A 20712-nucleotide genomic window follows, 5' to 3' on the forward strand; every position below is an offset into this window, starting at 1 on the left:
CTGTGCTCTCAAGCTTTATTTAAAAGGACAGAAACTATTTTAAAGAATTTGACCTTTTACTTTTGATGCTTCTGTAGTGTTTCATTAAAAAAAAAAGTCGATCTATATGTACTGATAGGGAAAGAATTCCAAGTTACAGAAAATGAAAAGACTAAATGGAAAACAGTATGTAGAGTGTGATCTCTAAGTGTGTGTGTTTGTGTGTGTGTGCGCGCGCGCGATTAAATGCATAGAAAAGTATTTGAAAGAATATACCCTTAAATCTCTTCTATTACTAGTGGTTCTCTTGAGAAGGGGAGGGAGAGTCACAGAGCATTTTCACTGTGTCACACACTTCTGGGTTAGTGTGACTTTTTTAAAAAAATAAGCTTGTATTTTTCATTAGAAGACATAATTTTAGGAATGTAAATGATAGGGCACCTGGGTGGCTCCGTGAGTTGAGCATCTGACTTCAGCTCGGATCCCGTGGTTTTGTGGGTTCCAGCCCTACATCAGGCTCACTGCTGTCGGTGCAGAGCCTGCTGAAGTTCAGATCCTCTGTCCCCCTCTCTCTGCCCCTCTCCCTTTGTGCTTTCTCCCCAAATAAATATTAAAAAAAAAAGAATGTAAGTCATGACATTCTTGTACTATGGAAATCATGGAGAAACTAACCAAGGGTCTCTGAATTTGTCCCTTCTGTGCAACATTCTTTTATTTTGTATTTCTTTTCCCCAGTTTTGTCCCAGACACACACACACACACACACACACACACACACACACACACACACATATATTCAGGGTGACTTTTCTGTTGTAATCTACTTACGCTGTTCCTTTGATGTTTCCCTTAATTATTTTTCATTCATTCGTACAGTGACTCTTTTGTGGCCCTCCCTCCCTCCATGTAACAGGTATGATCTAGTGCTGGGGTTGGTGACAAACATAACAAAGTCATGGCCAACAGCCTAGAGGGAAGGCAGATAATGAACAAGTAAATAAGAATATATACAGACACTGGGAGGTCATAGATGCTAAGAAAAAGAACGCTGTTATTGGAAACTTAGACTGTATATCTGCACCCAGGTCTGAGCCAGAAGGCGAATCAACTGCTGAAGGAGAGAAGGGCCAGAATAATGAAGGCGGGGATCAGAGTGTTGAAGGCGACAGGGTAAGGTTCCCTGTGGGGTGGGTTGTGTGTGCTGGGCTTGTAGGCATGGAATTAAAGAGTTAAGAGCTGTTCAAGAAGACCGTACAGTGATCTTGTACCTTGCACTAGAACAGACTCAATCCCATCGCAGAGAAACTCGTTTTCCTTCCTTCCCATTCTTGAGTGTTGGTGGCTAGTCAGGATGCCCCCCACCCCCGTCTCCTACTCAGATCACCCTGAGGTTTTCGGAATTCGGTTTCTATAGCAAAGGACGCAAAAATCACAAACACTGGAGGGAACAGATAAAGCGTGGAGCGTATTCTCTCAGTGACACTCAGACGTGTACAGATGTGATTTTCCTGTCCACATAATTACACAATGAAGAGTAAAACTTCACAGGGCGCCTTATACTGTGTTTCCTGATTTTTTTCCCCCTGCCACGCATCTATAGATCCCACCAACAGAGAGGAGCAGTGACCAGAACAATGACGAGGCTGTCGATGCCGCAAAGCTTTCTGAAGACGATGAGAAAGTCACAACTGAAGGAGAAACCGAGATTGAGGGAGAAGTCGAAAGTGTTGAAGAAGTGGAGACAGAAGACGAATTTGAATCTGAAGGAGAGTTCGAATCCGATATGGAAGGCACATCACCCGAAGGGAAAGTCAGTTCTACGGATCTGGCTTCTTTATACAAAAGTCCTGCGGAGATGCCCAGAGAGGAAGCGGGCCCCACATACCTGTACGAACATGTGGGCGGGGAAGCTGTTCCCGAAGACAGAGGAGCCCCCGGTCCGTCAGAATCCGGAGAACCAGGGGACACCTCCGCACAGGCATCCCTGCAAGCCTTGGGCTTATCCGAGCAAATAGGCCGGGATGCTTCCGGACCCCAGACTAGCACGCCGGTGAGTGGCCCTGAGGTCTGTTTTATGAAAGTGTTTTATTGCCTCTGTGGTCTGTCACCCTGGGTGAAGAACTCGGGGCACGTTATAAAAACACATCGCAATTCCTGTTAGAAATTTCTTAGCAAACTGAGGTCTTAGGACCCGCTGTTGAATGCCAAGAGTTTCTGGACCTTTCTTTGGTGTTCGCCAACCCTAGGTTGGGAACATTTCAGTAAGGGCATCCAGGATTCTGGTCTCCAGAACGGCACTGTCCAGTGAAACTTTTCATGATGATAGAAATGCTCCTTATCTTTGCTGTCCAACATGGTTGCCATCAGTCACATGTGGCTTCAGAGATGGAGGGACTGAACTTTTAATTAGGATTCTAATTAAATTGATATAACCACTTGTTGCTAGTGGCTACCATATTGGACTGGGCAATTCTAGATCATAATGATTATAATGACAATAGTTACTGTCTTTTAATTTTCTTTTCTTCTCTTTATTTCTTTTTATTTTTTTAATATGAAATTTATTGTCAAATTGGTTTCCATACAACACCCAGTGCTCATCCCAACAGGTGCCCTCCTCAATGCCCATCGTCCACTTTCCCCTCCCTCCTACCTCCCATCAACCCTCAGTTTGTTCTCAGTTTTTAAGAGTCTCTTATGGTTTGGCTCCCTCCCTCTCCAACTTTTTTTTTTCCTTCCCCTCCCCCATGGTCTTCTGTTAAGTTTCTCAGGATCCACTTAAGAGTGGAAACATATGGTATCTGTCTTTCTCTGTATGGCTTATTTCACTTAGCATGACACTTTCCGGTTCTATCCACGTTGCAACAAAAGGCCATATTTCATTCTTTCTCATTGCCATGTAGTATTCTATTGTGTATTTAAACCACAATTTCTTTATCCATTCATCAGTTGATGGACATTTAGGCTCTTTCCATACTTTGGCTATTGTTGAAAGTGCTGCTATAAACATTGGGGTACAAGTGCCCCTATGCACCAGCACTCCTGTATCCCTTGGGTAAATTCCTAGCAGTGCTATTGGCGGGTCATAGGGTAGATCTATTTTTAATTTTTTGAGGAACCTCCACACGGTTTTCGAAAGTGGCTGCACCAGGTTACATTCCCACCAACATTGCAAGAGGGTTCCCGTTTCTCCACATCCTCTCCAGCATCTATAGTCTCCTGATTTGTTAATGATTATCTTTGAGAGAGAGAGAGAGAGAGAGAGAGAGAGAGAGAGGGAGAGCACAAGGGGGGAAGGGCAGTGGAAGAGGGAGAGACCGAATCTGAAGCAGGCTCCAGGCTCTGAGCTGTCGGCACAGGGCCTGACGCAGGGTTCGAACCCACGAACCGTGAGATCATGACCTGAGCCAAAGTCGGCCCCTTAACCAACTGAACCACCCAGGCGCCCCTCTTTTTTAAATTTTTGAACAAGCATGGGATTATAGAAAAATTGAATCATGGGGGCATCTGGGTGGCTCAGTCAGTTAGGCGTCCGACTCTTGATCTCAGCTCAAGTCTTGACCTCAGAGTCAGGAGTTTAAGTCCCATGTCGGGCTCCACACTAGGCGTTGAGCTGCTTAAAAAACAAAAGAAAGACAGAAAAAAGGAAAATTGAAGTATTATTAGAAGAACTTTTTATTTTTTTAACCTCGGAGAGTAAGTTGACGATCTGATGCCCCATTGCCTCCAAGTGCTTCTGTGCGTGCCTCCCACGAACAACCAAAATATAACTATCAAAATCAGGAAATTTCATCACATTACCAGATAATCCTCAGGCCTCATTCACCAAGTGTCCAAATGATGTCTTTTAATAGAAGTACGTTTCAAATCACATGTGGCTTTTAGCTGTCCCTTCTGTCAGGACTTAATCTTTCCTTGACTTTAATGACCTTGACACTTTTAAAGATCACCAGCCAGCCACTTTTAAAATGTCCCTCAGTTTGGATATTCCTGGTTTTCCTCTTGATGCAATCTGGGTTATGATCCAATGGAAAGGGTTCACAGATGGATTCTGTGTCCTCCTTGTGTCCTAACAGGTGGCACACATAGTTTGTCCCATTACCAATGATGTTGGTGTGGATCCCTTGATGAAGAAGTGCCATTCTTCTCCACTGCGAAGTTACCGTTTACCCCTTTGCATGTAAGAAAAATTGGGTGTGGGGGCACCTGGGTGGCTCAGTTGGTTAAGTGTCCAACCCTTAGTTTCGGCTCGGGTCATGATCTCACGGCTAGTGAGTTCAAGCCCCACGTTGGGCTTCAAACTGACAGTGTGGAGCCTGCTTGGGGTTCTCTCTCTCCCTCTCTTTCTGTCCCTCCCCTGCTCACTCTCTCTGTCTCTCAAAATAAATTAATTAAATAAAAAGAAAAGAAAAGAAAAATTGTGTGGGAAGGTGCTCTTTTTGTTTAAGATAGGAAAGTGAGTATTTCAAATGAAGAAAAAAAATCACATTACCACCATATTTCTAGGAGTTCATATTTCTCTCAGCAGTGTGTACAGGTCCATCTTTTATCAGATTTATCCCTCACTATTTTGGATTTTTTGATGGTATTTTAAATGTCTTCCAATTGTTTGTTGCTATATTGTATATAGAAACACAACTGATTTTTGTATATTGATCTTATATCCAGCAACATTGCTAACCCTGCTAGTGAGGGGCAGAGAGAGAGGGGGAGAGAGAGAATCCCAAGTAGGCTCTGCTCTGCCAGCACAGACAGACCGATGCGGGGCTCCGACCCACAAACCATGAGATCATGACCTGAGCCAAAAGTGAGAGTTTGTCACTTAACCGACTGAGCCACCCAAGTGCCCCCAACACCCTTGTTAGTTCTAGTAGCTTTTTTGTTTTTGTAGAATCCATACAACGCTTCATAAGGATGATCATGTTGTTTGTGAATAAAAGCAGTTTAATATCTTCCTTTCAAATCTAGATGCCCTTCATTTCTTTTTCTTGCCTTCTTACACTGGCCAGTACTTCCAGTACAACACTGAATAGAAATTGTCCCCAATTTGGCCTATGAGAGCCCATTTAAGTTGGTCTTTGTGTCCTTCTGACATACCCACATCATGCTTTTTTTTAACTGCCATCATCCTTGGAGAACTTTCTCATTCTCTGGCACAGAACTGCCTGGCCCTAGAATCAGACATTTCTCCAGGAGCCTGGTTTCTTTTAATGGAAAACAGAATTTAGAAGTCAAGATTCAGGTGCCAGGTAATCTCATTGACTGGGATGTCACTGTCCCCAGGATCTCTCAGTATCATACACAACACACACGCACACACCACACACACACACACACACACACACACACCAACCTCACACCAAGCTTTCTCTAACACCACTCACCCCCGAGTGGGTTCCTCTTGATGTCCTCCCTTTCCATATTCCCATGTCCTTTTTCTAACAATGGGAAGCCGAGCCTCCATTCTCCTTGATGTAGTTATTAATTTGATCAGCCCCCGAGGTGTAACCCTCACTGCATTTCTCCACCCTCCAGTGGACCCTTCTCACCCCACCTGAACTGCGACACCCCACACTGGGACGCCCCAGTCACCCTTGTCACTGTGGGGCCAACCCCACCCAAGCGGGCCCCAGGATGTTTGGGCTCTGACTCTGTGCCAGGCTATCGTCTGTGGGGACTCCTGTCTCCAGGCCCAGGCCTGTCACCTGTGCGGTGATGACCCCCCACAGGGACGGTCTATGGAACCAGCCCTCCTCACCCCACATTAGGCCAGCCCCACCTGCTGGCTTCAGGTTTGAGTTGTTCTGGAAGGAAAGCAAGGAGCAGGGTTACATTCCTCTATCTTCGACCCTGGGCTGGACGCGCCTACACCCTTGACGTTGCTGTCTCAGTGAATCTGACAACAACCCTGTGGGGCAGGAACTATGATTACTGTACAGATGAGGGAAGGGGCGGACAGACTTCCCTGCCCAGAGTCGCACAGCTGTGATGGTTGCTCTCGATCCAAAGCCACCGTTCTGAACCACAAAGCAAAGATCCTGCCCCACCTGATGAACCCTAGAGAGTTAATAGCTTTGGAGAATAACATGGTTTGATGCCCACTAATTAAACTCAGAAGAGCAAGTGTCTCCACCTCGTAAGATGTCCAGAAGATGAGAAGTGTGGGCCACTTGGTGATGTGAGCTGTAAACTCAGTGTGCCTCCGTGGGTCTAGTTTCTAGAAAACGCGCAGGGAAACAGTTTCCAAGTGTGATCAGCCAGAAGGGCAGAGACAAACCTGAGAGGGAGCCTGATTTTCCTTCCTCTCAACTGGTGCTCAGTCTTTAGGAAGAAGAGGAATTGCAGGGAGGGAGCTGCCAAGTGCATCGGCCTCTGGATGCCTCGTTGAGTTTTCAGGGGGAGAAGCCTTTTCTGGACACCGCAGAGGTGGGCTTTTGACTCTGGGCCCCCATTACTGTCATTACGGTTCTGGACGCCTCGGGGGTGGTTTCTAGAATCGGCATCATCTGAGGAAGTATTAGAAAGAGCACGAGCTGAGGGTTGAGGCATCCCAAGTCTGCACCTGCCCTTGGCCGACTGTGGGAACTTGAGGCAAGGTCTTTAGCTGCTGTGAGGCTGCTTCCTCCCCACCCCCCCACCCCCCCTCCCACCACCAGATAACAGAAGTGACTTCTATCACCTCCTCACGGGGTGTTGTGCGGGGTCATTGTTGTTACCAATACCCACCAGTTCAGCAGCAGCAATAATTATCATCGACAGTAATATAATTGCAAGAGTATCTTTTAAAGCTAAAACGGAGGCAGGCATTTTTATCGAGAGGAGATGTTTTCTTTTCTTTTTTTAAAAATTAATTTATTTTTTAATTTACATCCAAGTTAGTTAGCATGTAGTGCAACCATGGTTTCAGGAGTAGATTCCTTAGTGCCCCTCCCCCATTTAGCCCCTCCCCCCTCCCACCACCCCTCCAGTAACCCTCAGTTTGTTCTCCATATTTAAGAGTCTCTTCTGTTTTGTCCCCCTCCCTGTTTTTATATTATTTTTGCTTCCCTTCCCTTATGTTCATCTGTTTTGTATCTTAAAGTCCGCATATGAGTGAAGTCATATGATATTTGTCTTTCTCTGACTAATTTCGCTTAGTATAATACCCTCTAGTTCCATCCACGTAGTTGCAAATGGCCAGATTTCATTCTTTTTGATTGCTGAGTAATATTTCACTGTATATATACCACGTCTTCTTTATCCATTCATCCATCGATGGACATTTGGGCTCTTTCCATACTTTGGCTATTGTCGATAGTGCTGCTATAAACATTGGGGTGCATGTGCCCCTTCGAAACAGCACACCTGTATCCCGTGGATAAATGCCTAGTAGTGCAATTGCTGGGTCGTAGGGTAGTTCTATTTTTAGTTTTTTGAGGAACCTCCATACTGTTTCCCAGAGTGGCTGCACCAGTTTGCATTCCCATCAGCAGTGCGAAAGAGATCCTCTCTCTCCGCATCCTCGCCAACATCTGTTGTTGCCGGAATTGTTAAGGTTAGCCATTCTGACAGGTGTGAGGTGGTATCTCATTGTGGTTTTGATTTGTATTTCCCTGATGATGAGTGATGTTGAGCATTTTTTCATGTGTCGGTTGGCCATCTGGATGTCTTCTTTGGAGAAGTGTCTGTTCATGTCTTTTGCCCATTTCTTCACTGGATTACTTGTTTTTTGGGTGTTGAGTTTGATAGAGAGAAGACTTTTTCTTATCAAGATGTCCCTAAAGTGGAATGGTTTGGAAAAAAGTAGAAGCAACCCTCTTGCCTGGGGCTGAGGCTTTCCAGCAGCCTTTTGTACAGAGGAGGCTCAGAAATGTTGCTTACCATCCTCGGGGAGATCAGCATCTGGAAGTAAAGAACCCCACGTGTGACACACGTCCATACCTCAGCATGTACACTTTGCTACAGTTCTAGACAGGCAGAGACCATTCCTGAATTCCTGGGGTCGGGGGCGTAGATGTTTTCCATTTTGCAAAAGCCAAATAACCTTTATATCCAAATGGTTTTCTTTTGTTTTAGCAATTACGTTGAACTTTGAACACTGGAATAGGTCAAAATCAAGTAACTTCAGTCCCGATGAAGCCCTCGTTGATTTGGGTTTGGTTGTTCTTGCTCTAGAAATCCTCGCACGAAGAGCTCCAGCAAAAAGTCTTCCCTCTGGGGACACGACACCATCTCCGACTGAGCCAGGGAAGTAGCATCAAGTCCTTGGACTTTGACGAGCTGCCCTTGAGCACGAAAGAACCCTTCACGCAGGAGCCAGGTACCACGGCACCTGCCGGGCTGTCCCGTCCCGTCCACGGCATAAGCCCCTTCACATCCCCTTCGGTGTGAGCGGTGCCACTCATTCGCCACCTGTTACCTCATTTCTTGTTCAGCTATGAGCCTAAAGACAAAAATGTTATTAATAGGTATTATTCACTCTGTCGCATTGCGTTTAATCCTTACAGTAACCTGATGACGTAGGAACCAGTCTCCCATTTTACAAAGATCCTAAGAGTCATTTAGTGGCCTATCCGAGTAAGTGGCAGAAGCAAACCGTGACTGAGATCCGATGACATCCCAAACCACAGCCCCTGACTGCCACTTCCTGCTGCCTCCTGGTCTCACAGAGGGGCTCGGCCACAAAATCCTCCAGTGTACGTGTTTTCTGAGTTTCAGAGGCTTGCTCGGCACGCCCTGTCCCCTATCCCAGTGTGGTGGACGTGGGAAAAGCAAATCAGGGTATTTCTTATTCCTTACAGTACATGTGCATGGATGGTCCAGCTAACAAAGCCCTGCATCACCCCACAAGTGACCCAAAGATAGCTCACATCTGAACGAGTTAAAAACAGAACAGGATCTCTCTAGCTCAGGTGGATAGGGAAGCTGGAAGTGGAGCCTCACAGATATTTCATTTCTTGTCAATCTTTTCAGCCGTTTCCCATCAAAAACAAAACAAAACAACGTAGTCCCTCAGTAAGGAGCCAACTGTCACCCAATATTCCCTATCTGTGTCTAGAAAAGTATCTACAAAACATCTTTCCTTCTTGGAATATATTAAAGGTAATGTGCATTACCTTTTTAAAATTTTTACCTTCTTTACAATTTTTTTGAGTGAGAGATCGAGAGCAAGTAGGGCAGGGGCAGACAGAGAGGGAGACAGAATCCCAAGCAGGCTCTGTGTTGTCAGCACAGAGCCCAACGCGGGGCTCGAGCTCACAGATCGTGAGATCATGACCTGAGCCGAAATCAAGAGTCAGATGCTTAATGGGCTGAGCCACCCAGGCGCCCCTACATTACCTTTAAAATGTGATCCTTTCATGCGCGCGCTTTCAAAAATAAAAATAAATAAATAAAGTGCGATCCTTTTTATGGATCATGTAAATCGACACATAGAAGATTCACGAACAGAAGACCCTGTAAGCAGCGCTTCTGAGCCCCAACCCCCTGGACATTTGTCTCTCTTTTCCACCGTGTTGCACGCGGTTGGACATCAGCCTCGCCTGATGGCGTCTGCAAGTGGCCTCGTTAAGCACCGTACTAGCCCCTCAACAGGGCTTGCTGTTCCCCCAGGTGTCCCCCCTGAGGAGCCTGATGCCGAGCCCGAGGGAGAGGCTGTGCCTGCCTTCCTGGACCAGATCCAGCAGCTAAGCCCTCCCAAGGAGGAGACTGTAGACGGAACAGAGTCCGAGGGCAGCGACGAGGCGGAGGAAGACAGAACCCCTCTGGTGGTTCTGGACCCAGACCACGTAAGGACATGCTCCCAGGCCTTGCTGGCGCCCTGCACACACGGAGAGCTCCCCACGCCCCACCCCAGCCCCGCGCGCCCCTCACCCTCTCGGCAGTTTGTCTGCACGGTTTGGGCCGCTGCTCTGTGAGGCATCTTCTCCTGTTTTGCCAAGTGTCAACCTTGGCACGGCTGACATTGGGACTGGGTCACTCTGTGGGGGCGGGGGGGGGGGGACTGTCGGACACAGCATCCCTGGCTCCAGGCGCTGGATGCCAACAACGCCCCTGCTGCTTAACCGTGACAGCCAGAAATGTCTCCAGATACTGCTGGACGTCGGGTGGGGGCGCAGTCACCCCCACTCAGAGCCACCGCTTGGAGCGAACCTACCAGGTTATGAGCTCCCTGGCCGCCCCCTCTGGTGAGCGGGGAAGGCAGATCTTGACCGGCCAAGCCCATTTGGACAGTTGCGGTGCCCACCCCCCACCCCGGAGAGGATCGGCAGTTGCTCTGGGAAAAGGGGCTCCGTGCTCATTCAGCGCTGGCGACCCAGGTCCATCACCCGTCTCATCTCCAGGGAAGTGGGGGAGGGGGGGTTCCAGGACCACCACCCCAGCTCACCCAGGCATTCCCCCAAAATAATGCGCTCAAGCCTTCAGTGCCTGGGACAGGGCCATGAGTGCCTTTAATCTGTGGCTGGCAGAGTAGGTCTCCGGGCAGAAGCGGGGAGCACCTGGCGTGGAAGTCCTTTCTGTGCCCCCAGGGAGACCTCTGGCGACCTCGGCTGTGCCCTGCATAGGCCAGGAGAGTGACCCCGGCCGGCTTCTCTGTCGTTTTAGCCCCTGATGGTAAGGTTCCAGGCTGCCCTGAAGAACTATCTCAAACGACAGATAGAGAAGCTGAACCTGGAACTTCAAGAGCTGGTGCGTATCTGTCCAGCCCCCCGCCCGCCCGCCCGCCTGTGCGCCTCCGTCCGTTGACGCAGCCCCTCTCTCTGCGGCAGGGCGCGGCCACCAAGCAAAGCCGGGTCCAGCGGCAGGAGCTGGGGGTGCATCTGTACGGGGTCCAGCAGCACCTGGCCCGCCTGCAGATGCAGCTGGAGAAGAGCCACGACCGGCACTCGATGGCCGCCTGCGCCAGGCGACAGAAGGAGGAGGAGCTGCGGGCCGCGCGCCAGCTCTACGCCCAGACCTGCCAGAACGCCAACGGCGAGCGCAAGAAGCGTAAGGCTGGGCGTCCCCGCGTGCTGTCACGTCCCCGTGCGCCTGCGCGACCCCGAGGGTGTCCCCCAGTGCCATCATGACCCAGTGGGGCGTCCCCGTGTGCTGTCACGTCCCCGTGTGCCTGCGCGGCCCCAAAGGTGTCCCCCAGTGCCGTCATGACCCAGTGGGGCGTCCCCGCGTGCTGTCACGTCCCCGTGCGCCTGCGCGACCCCGAGGGTGTCCCCCAGTGCCGTCATGACCCCGAGGGTGTCCACGTGTGCTGTCACGTCCCCGTGCGCCTGCGCGACCCCGAGGGTGTCCCCCAGTGCTGTCATGACCCAGTGGGGCGTCCCCGCGTGCTGTCACGTCACCGTGCGCCTGCGCGACCCCGAGGGTGTCCACGTGTGCTGTCACGTCCCCGTGTGCCTGCGCGACCCCGAGGGTGTCCCCCAGTGCCGTCATGACCCCGAGGGTGTCCACGTGTGCTGTCACGTCCCTGTGCGCCTGCACGACCCCGAGGGTGTCCCCCGAGTGCCGTCATGACCCAGTGGGGCGTCGCCACGTGCTGTCACGTCCCCATGGGGAGGTGCCACACACCATCTCATCCCCCAAAGGCTCCCTGGGATCGCAGGGAGGAAAAGCAAGATGTGGTCATATCCAAGGGGGCTTCCCAGGCTTTTAGGGAGGGAAGTCATGTGTGTCTTCAAAGGCCCCTCATGAGGTGAAGCAGCAAACAGCGAAAGGAGACAGGGTCAAAGCTGAAGAGGCACGTGGGTCGTCGGGGCTTGGCAGGCTTTAAATAAGTGGGAAGGAATGGGTGAGGCCCAGTCTGGAGCCCAGGGGCTTGAACAAGCCGGGGCCCATGGCCCAGGGGACAGGGCAAACCCAGGGAGGCTTTGGACCAGATGAGGCAATAGGGCTTTTCCTAGTAAAACAGCCCCCACCCCGCCCCCACCCTGCTCAGAGCCAGGTCGTCGGCCTCCCTGAACGGCCGCTCGCTCGCTTGCTTGCTCTGCTGTGATTAGTTCAGCCTGGGGCTTTTTCATGTTTCCAAGTTTCTTCATCAACTCTATGATCATTGCAATGGGGAATGATTTAGACCCTGAGAAACGCAGAATTTTCTGGATTGACAGAGTCGGGGTAAATGCTCATTTATCAAGCACCCTCCCCGATCACACCAAATTAACAGAAAATACCGAAAAGAGAAGAAGGCGAAATTCATGCTGTAACAATAAAGAGTCGCACCCTCCAGGTGGGGTAGAATGTAGGGCCCCCGCCCCCTCCACGCCAGGACCCCTCAGGGGAGGCTCAGGGTGTGGACAGGCTTCCGGAGAGATACAGTAATCTCTTGGACTTCGTGTCCTTCCTGGAGGTCACCGGACACAGGAAGGGAAGCTGTCCAACCAGGTAGGGATTCCAGAAACGTTACGGTTTTTCCTTCCGGAACACGAGGGGATTCGGGTGGTGGTCCCGGCCCTGCCGATGGGGCAGACCCGTCCCAGGCACAGGGTCAACAACAAAAATGGAAGAGGACTGAGCACGTTCCAGTGGGTACTCCGCCCGAGATCTTAGAGGTCGTCACATCAGTAAAACGAGCAAAAAGGATGAGGGAAAAGGCTACTTGGAAATAAAAAATATAACCATCACCCTAAACCAAAACAAAATAAAAGTCTCTAAACAGACAAGTCAATACCGCTAAAAACTGAACTTGTAAACTCAGAGGCCGGTTTGAGGAATTCTTCCCCGAATTCAGAGCAAAAACCCCAAGCAAAGTGATGGACGTTTTGAGAAGAAAATAAAAGCCACGGCTGTTAGATCTGGGACGGTCAACGTCCATCAGACAGAAATTCCAGGAGATCAGGGGCATTAACCGACAATGTCAGGGGAGAATATCTGTGTGAGTTCCGGAAAGCTATGTCTTCAAATATGAAGACTCACAGAGGGCCGGACAGCTGGAAGAAAAAATAAACGTGCCTGGACACAGCTGGTGACATTTTTCAATTCCAAAGGCAAAGGAAAAAATGCTATCGGCTTACGGGCAGGACAAAAGCAGGCTCCGGCAGGTGGGGAGGACCCTCTGCCCCTTGCAGGAGCCCAGGGGACTCAGAGCCACCGGGACCCAGCCCAGCCCACAGCTCCGATGAAGTAGTTAGTTCCACGAAGGGCCAGGACCTTTTGTTTCTTGTCTTTTTTTTTTCTGTTTTTTTAAAGGCTTCCAGGTGATTCTGATGTACAGTCAGGGCTGTGAATCACAGATGTCAAATGTAAACGACAAGGTAGCAATGCTCAGAAGGGAGGGGAAGGGGACCAGAAGAGTCCTGTCCACACTCTCACGTCAAGAGACCACAGACTACTTGGGGCACGGATGGGAAAGAAGCCACGAATCACACTTGTGGCTGTAGGGGGAAGCCCTTGGATAAAACCTGTGACCTTGCATCGTTTCATTTAGCTTTTCGTTAACAACACCGAAATTAAAACATTCTACTTCCAGAGGCTTAAAAAGGGCAAATTAACCAAAAGAGGTAGGAAGGGGAAGTTAACAAAATAAAATGGCAGAACTGGTTTAAAAAAAATGAGCTGGTCTGATAGATAAAAATACTTAGTTGGGTTTTTTTTTTTAACATTTATTCATTTTTGAGAGACAGAGAGAGACAGAGCATGAGCAGGGGAAGAGCAGAGAGAGGGAGACACAGAATCGGAAGCAGGCTCCAGGCTCCGAGCCGCCAGCACAGAGCCCGACGCGGGGCTCGAACTCACAAACCACGAGATCATGACCTGAGCCGAAGTCGGACGCTCAACCGACTGAGCCACCCAGGTGCCCCCAAAATACTTAGTTTTTGAAATGACCAACTGATTGAATAAACTTCTGACGCGCTCAACAAACAGAAAGGGCGCGACACAATTAGCGACACTGAGAATGAGGACAATTCAGAGGCATCATTGTTTTTTATTTCAAGAAGCCCACGCACCGTACTGAGCTCATCATCGAAGAAACTGAAAACGTTATCAAACATCTATTTTCCCTAAAAGCACCAGTTTGTCGTCAAAGACGTTATGGAAAAGTCCTACTAACCCGAAAGGAACGGACACCCTCCCATGTTGTCCAGCCCTCCAGAGGGTGGGAAATTTGGGAATCTTCCCAGGCTCGCTTTACAAAGCTCAGAATAACCCCCACTGCAAACGTGATAGCCACAAACACAGAAAAGTACCAAGCAGTCTCACCTTCGAGGTATGAAAACCTAAGTACGATAGTAGCAAATTGCATCCGGCCACAAATTAAAAGAAAAATATCTCGTAGTCAGGAAGGGCTTCCTTCTGGAACTCAGAAGGAATTCATTTCATTTGAAATGAAGAAATCTACTAATCTAATGCATTATACTTGTGAGATAAAGGAGAGGGGAAAGAAAAATCTTCTGGGTGGGTACAGAACGGGCGCTTGTTCAAACCCATCGGCCATCCTAAACTAGGGTAGAAAGAAAGTCCTTTGTACCTATTTTCAACAGCGAACAAGAAAACCGCACTGAGTGGCAACACCAGGGAAGTTACAGCTCCCGTCGGGAAGGAGCTGGAAGCCACCAGCGCCCCGTGGACCTTGCCTCAGAGGCTCCAGCAGGCAAAACAAATGAGATATGGATTTGGGATGGGAAATTCTCATTCTCTACCAATCATATGATTGTTTACCCAGAAGATTCCAGATTGTTGATTAAAACAAACACACACACACACACAGTGATAGAAACAGTAAGAAATCCATAAACTAGCTGAATGCCCGATCTAGCATTTTCTCCTATGCCTGTAATATCCCATTAACAACTAATTTTTTTTTTAAATCTTATCCACAATGGTTGTAACAACCACAAAATACTTAGAATAAATCTAACAAGGACTGAGTGAGCCTATCCAGAGAAAACCAGTAAAATTTCACTGAAGGACATAAAACAGATTTCCATAAACAAAGCTCTCCTGTGTCATTGGAAGGAAAGCCACACAATGTAGAAGGGTCACTTCTGTGACCCTTGATTATTTTCAAGAAGTAATAACTCAAAATTCAAGGGCTCTGGGACACGAAGTCCTGCAGCCTCCCCCCTCCCCCGGACCCCCTTCCCCTCCACGGGGGCACCTGGCATCAGTGGTCCTTGCGTGTTTTTCTAAGGCTGTTTTGGGGTTTAAAAGCAAAGTGAGTTACAAGGATTTTTTTTTTTTTTTTTTTTTTTTTTTTTAGTAAGTATGTGCGGGGCACCTGGGTGGCTCAAGTCAGTTGAGCGTCTGACTTAGGCTCAGGTCATGATCTCTGTTTCTCTCTCTCTCTCTCTCTCTCTCTCTCTCTCTCTCAAAAATAAATAAATAAATAACATATTTTTAAGAAAGTATGCACACGTTATACCCACTGCTCTGTCTCTTGCTTTCTTCTCGTATCAATGTATGCTGGAGGTTATTCCATATCAAGACATAAAAAGCTCTCCATTCTCCACGAACTGATTTTAAAGTTTACTTGGAAGACTAAACGCGCAAGAATAACCCAAGAACGTTTTGACAAGGAAAGATAATGAAGGAAAATTGTCCCATCAGGTATCGACACTCGCTGTCAATCCACAGCCATAAACACAGAATGATGCGGAAGGAAACACGGGCACACAGATCGACGGTGCAGAGCAGAACGGCAGGAAACGCGCCTGGGAATTTAGCTAATTTACTGCAAATTCCAGAAACGCACAGATTGCGTTTTTAAGCCCCTAGCGTATGTTTTGATCACTCGGTCCTCTGAAAATAAATACCTAGGTGCCTATTTCACCCTATACAAAAAGCAAGGTCAGCTGCAGTAAATATTTAAGAAAATCACAGAAGCATTAGGAGAATATGTGGGATCGTTTTTAAACACCATCTCGGGGTGAGGCAGGCCTCCGTAAGCGTGACGTGAAGCACTGAGGCCGGAGGGGAGGAGCTCAGCACGTTTGCTTACACAGAAACTTAAAACTTACCAAGAGGGGTTGACAGAGTTGAAAGACAAGCACAAACTGGGGAGAAACCCCGATCGAGCACCTGCGACAACATCCATGTCCTCTGTGTTAGTTTTCCGCTGCTGAGAAACAGCCTCTCACCAACTTCGGGGCTTAAAACCAGCCCATGGATCTGGGCGCGCACGCTGCCGGAGCTCAGAGGTCTGGCGCGGCTGGCCGGGCCCCCTGCTTGGCCATCACGAGGCCGAGGCCCGGCGCAGGCGGGAAGACCCGGGAAAATCCGACTCCAGGCTCATTCGTGTCGTTGGCAGAATGCAGCTCCTGGTAGCTGTAGGACTGAGTGGTGCTGCTCGCCGGCTGTGAGCAGGGATGGCTTTCAGCTCCTGGAGGCCGCCCACATCCCTCGCCATGTGGCCCCTTTCCTCTGTGAGCCAACTTTGGAGAATTCCCCTCTCGTTGGGTCCCGTTCATCCTGCAAACCTCCCCCACCCCCACCCCGACTTCCTCTTTGGCCACCAGTTGGACACAACTCGCTGCTTTTGAAGGGCTCACCTGCTTAGGCCTGGCCCACCCGGTCATTTCCCTTTCGATAGGTAACGCAATGCGATCGCAAGAACCGCATCCAAGGGCAAAGGCCAGGGGAGCCATTTTCAATTTCTGCCCACCCGGCCTTTAATGCATCTAGAGTTCTTAGAAGCCGACCAACATCCCAGTAGCAGTGTGGCCGGGGACATGAGCAGGCAAATTGGAGAAGGGACAGACCTGGCCATGAAGATGGTGAAACTCGGTTCAACTCCACCGATGTCAAGAGAATGCACATTTAAATGAGCATTGGAAATACTGGCTTGTAGTTACTCGGGCAGCTAAGAAGCAAAGCACGGTTGGACTCGTGCTCTTAAGGAAGGTTCCGTGCACGCTCTCTCATGTTTCAGGCGAGGGTGAATGGGTCAGCTCGGGCGGCTGTAACCCAGTGCCACGGAGGCCGGAAGTCGGAGATCTGGGTGTGGGCAGCGCTGGGTCCTCCCGAGGACTCTCTCCAGGCTTGTGGCCACCTCCTTCTCCCCGTGTCCTCCCCTGGTCATTCCTCTGTGCACCTGTGTCCTGATCTCTGCTCCCCATAAGGACACCAGCCATCAGGGGTTAGGGCCACTCGTATGACCTCGTTGTATGTCAATGATCTCTGTAAAGACATCTCTCCAAGCGCAGTCTCCCCCTGCCCCAGCCTGCCCTGGTGATCCCGCTTCTGCAACACCTCCTCCGTCTCTTCCTGCTGCTTCCCTACTCCCACTCCCGCCCCCCGTCATCCCTACCCACACAGGAGCCAGAGAATCCCCCCGCGCTGGAATTTTTACAGTCCTCTTGGATGCAAAAGAATGTCTTTCAAGGTTAAGCTACACCCTTGAAGGACATCTGCCATAACTCGCTACTCACCCAGCCACCGTGGGATCTATAAATCAGTCCTGGGCGTGGATCCACCCCTTAGAACGGAACGTTCTATCCAAGTGGGCAGACTAGGGCTGATCGAGGGTTAGCTGCCTAAATGAGCTGGTGTTCTGGCTTTAGAAATCAGGCTCCTGTGAGTTTAGTTAAAAGTAGTCCATTCCTCGGGGTTTGGGAGTGGCAAGTGCGGCCTGGCCGGGCCTGGCCGTGGAGGACAGCCTTGGTGCTCCGGCCTGCGCCCCCAACATAGCCATTGCAGTCCGGGGGCTCCCGCAGAGCTGAGCCCCACTTAGGCCGGCTTCCCCCCTGGGGTGTAGGGCTCTACCTAAGACTGGCAACCTCTAAGCAGTAAAAAACAAGACGAAACAAAACTCTGTAAAATTCACACGAGGCCTCACAGCCTGACACACTATCAGCAGATCCTTAGACACAGGGAGGGCCCTTAATACTTGGTGGGCAGCGGGCGGCTTGTTGTGATTCGTGGATACAGATCACATGTGGTTTTGTCTCTCCAACTGGACTTTAAATCTGGGTCTTTGTTTTTTGTTTTGTTTTAACGTTGATTTATTTTTGAGAGATAGAAGGAGACAGAGCGTGAGCGGGGGAGGGGCAGAGAGAGAGGGAGACACAGGATCAAAAGCAGGCTCCAGGCTCCGAGCCGTCAGCACGGAGCCCGACGCGGGGCTCGAACTCACGAACCTCGAGATCGTGACCTGAGCCGAAGTCGGACGCTCAACCGGCGGAGCCCCCCAGGCGCCCCGAAGTTCTCCGTAGTTTAGAAGCAGGTTCCCAGGCTCGGTTCACAACAGCGGGAGGGGGCCCTTCCGGGGCCGCGGGCCCAGATGGCGCGTGCACGGTGCCCAAGCAGCCCTCCCCCTCTTCCTCCCGCAGTAGCGGCTCTGCAGGCCGAGCTGGAGGGCCTGGCTCTGCACCTTTTCTACCTGCAAAACATAGACCAGGACGTGCGTGACGACATCCGCGTGATGAAGCGGGTGGTGAAGAAGTCGGAAGTGGAGCGGACGCGGGCCGAGTTGGAGAAGAAGCAGCAGGTGTTTTGCAAACTCGATGCAGTGACCAAACCTTTGATTTTCCAAAAGGCCCTTAGCTCTGCCTCTTGCGTGAATGCCGTGGCCCTGGGAGGCTGTGGCCGGCCGGAAGCGAGGTGGGGGGTGGTGCGGGGAGTCACTGACTTGGGTCAGGGGCTTCTGGAGAATTCTCTCTGAGGTGCCTGTCGTTTCCCAGGACCTTCACGTGGACCAACTCACCACCAAAGCCAACCAGCTGGAAGAACAAATCGCCCTGTTGGAGGCTCAGAGCTGCGCCCAGGCCGAGGACACCCGGGCTCTCAGGAAAGCAGTGAGCGAGGTAGGACCATCACCCCAGCACTCAGCTGTGGAAGCACCCACTTAGCGCCCACCGCACGGTGCCCGCCCGGGGCCGGTGCCCGCTTAGCCCGCAGGCTCCCTGCCCAGCCCTGTGTCTCCCTAAGCGTCCCAGCATCCTGCTGACCCGTGGCGGGAGGGAGGGAGGGACTCGGTGGGGCACCACATTCAGAAGCCAGCACTAGGAACCAACGTTGCTGTGTCTTTTTTTTTTTTTAATTTGTTTTCACATTTATTCATTTTTGGGAATGAGAGACAGAGCATGAGCGGGGGAGGGGCAGAGAGAGAGGGAGACACAGAATCCGAAACGGGCTCCAGGCTCCGAGCTGTCAGCCCAGAGCCCGACGCGGGGCTCGAACCCACGGACCGTGAGATCATGACCTGAGCCGAAGTCAGATGCTCAACCGAATGAGCCACCCAGGTGCCTGTGTCTTTTTTTTTTAAATCCGTGAATCGCCATCTGCACTCATGTGCGCAAGAACAACAGAAAGGAAACAAACCACTTTACTGGAGGGAAAAAAAAAGCGCTTGAACAAGTGGACAGACATACCTGGGCCCGTAAGGGAAAGTGGTCGGTGCTCCCCAGCCTGTGAATCTAGAATGTGTTGTGATCAGAATCTCGGGGGGGGGGAGGAAAAAAAAAAGCAGTTGTATAGTTAGCAGAGAGGTTCTTAGGTTTATCTGAAGAAGAAACTCAGAGGACTAGGCCGGAATCGTTTGGGAAGGGGGATTCAGGAAGGGGGACCAGTAATCCGTCTGCCCCGAATTGAGGGCTCTTGGGGCCGGTCACCCTCGCGTTGTCCTACACATATCACCAGTTATAGAGCCCTGGAAGGTAAAATACTGTGTTCCTGGGGACGAGGAGAGACAAGCAGGCCATGGTAGCCTACGAGAGAGCCCAGAAGTAAGCAAACATTTGTGTAAAACTTGAGTAGATTATAAATCAGTAGAGAACAAGCGAATCGGGGACAACAGGGTAGGGACATTTGGTTAATCATTTGGGGAACAATTAAATCTCTTCCTCATACCAGACACTGAAGTAAATTCCAGATGGGATCAGGAATGCAAATGGGGGGAAATGCACTGGAAGAAAATAAAAGAAAAATGTCTTTTAAATCCTGAGTCCGGGCGGCCTTTCTAAGCACGGACACTAACGGAGCAGGTGGGGAGGGCAGGGCATACCCACCATAGCGTCTGTGGACCTCGGGCACCAGCCTCACGGAAAGGCGGGGAGCCACTCCCGGGAGACAGAGGCTTTCACCGACCAATAAGTCTGGGGCAGGAAGAGAGGGTTTTTCTTTTTCTTTTTTTTTTTTTTTTTAACATTTATTTATTTTTGAAAGAGAGACAGAGACAGAGCATACATGGGGGCGGGGCAGAGAGAGAGGGAGACACAGAATCCGAAGCAGGCTCCAAGCTCCAAGCTGTCAGCACAGAGACCGACACAGGGCTCGAACTCACGAACCGTGAGATCACAACCTGAGCCGAAGTCAGACGCTCAACCGACTGAGCCACCCAGGTGCTCCTAGATCTTGAAAACCAGTAAGAAATGCCCTGTGCCTGATTCCACTATGTGATGTTTGTGGACATATATACACAATGCTGTGACTTCCTCTCCTTATGAATTTTGGTGCCTTCGGCCCCTCTCTTCTGGGTGTGTCGCAGCCAGGCAGGGCCGCCCCGAGTTCTGTGTATCCTGCCTTCCTGCCCCTGGAACAGCACGTGGCCCACAGCAGGTGCATCACAGACATTCGTGAATGAACGGATGAGGAACCAGTGATGGAAAGGACCCGACAGGGAGTTCTGCCGGGCTCACCAGGATGAACCAGCAAGGAGGGGAGTGTTCCTCCTGGGCTGGCAGTGAAAACACACGTGGGTCTTTATCAAGATCTCCATTCAGGGCGCCTGGGTGGCTCAGTCAGTTGAGCGTCTGACTTCGGCTCAGGTCGTGATCTTGTGGGTCGTGAGTTCGAGCCCCGCGTCGAGCTCTGTGCTGACCTGCTTCC

The 20712-nt window shown here is 50.3% G+C and overlaps 1 protein-coding gene across 1 annotated transcript in view; it reads left to right on the top strand.

Annotated features, from left to right (window-relative positions):
* CCDC40 (coiled-coil domain containing 40) overlaps window positions 1-20712 on the top strand; it is a 42148-nt gene that overhangs the window by 712 nt on the left and 20724 nt on the right. The window contains exons 2-9 of the mRNA XM_027052570.2: window positions 1065-1149; window positions 1580-2029; window positions 8134-8278; window positions 9571-9746; window positions 10564-10647; window positions 10728-10947; window positions 18216-18373; window positions 18567-18689. Coding sequence (XP_026908371.2) covers window positions 1065-1149; window positions 1580-2029; window positions 8134-8278; window positions 9571-9746; window positions 10564-10647; window positions 10728-10947; window positions 18216-18373; window positions 18567-18689 — 1441 coding nt within the window. The remainder of the gene's footprint in view (window positions 1-1064; window positions 1150-1579; window positions 2030-8133; window positions 8279-9570; window positions 9747-10563; window positions 10648-10727; window positions 10948-18215; window positions 18374-18566; window positions 18690-20712) is intronic.

This window comes from Acinonyx jubatus, chromosome E1, assembly GCF_027475565.1.
Source record: "Acinonyx jubatus isolate Ajub_Pintada_27869175 chromosome E1, VMU_Ajub_asm_v1.0, whole genome shotgun sequence".
NCBI lineage: Eukaryota > Metazoa > Chordata > Mammalia > Carnivora > Felidae > Acinonyx > Acinonyx jubatus.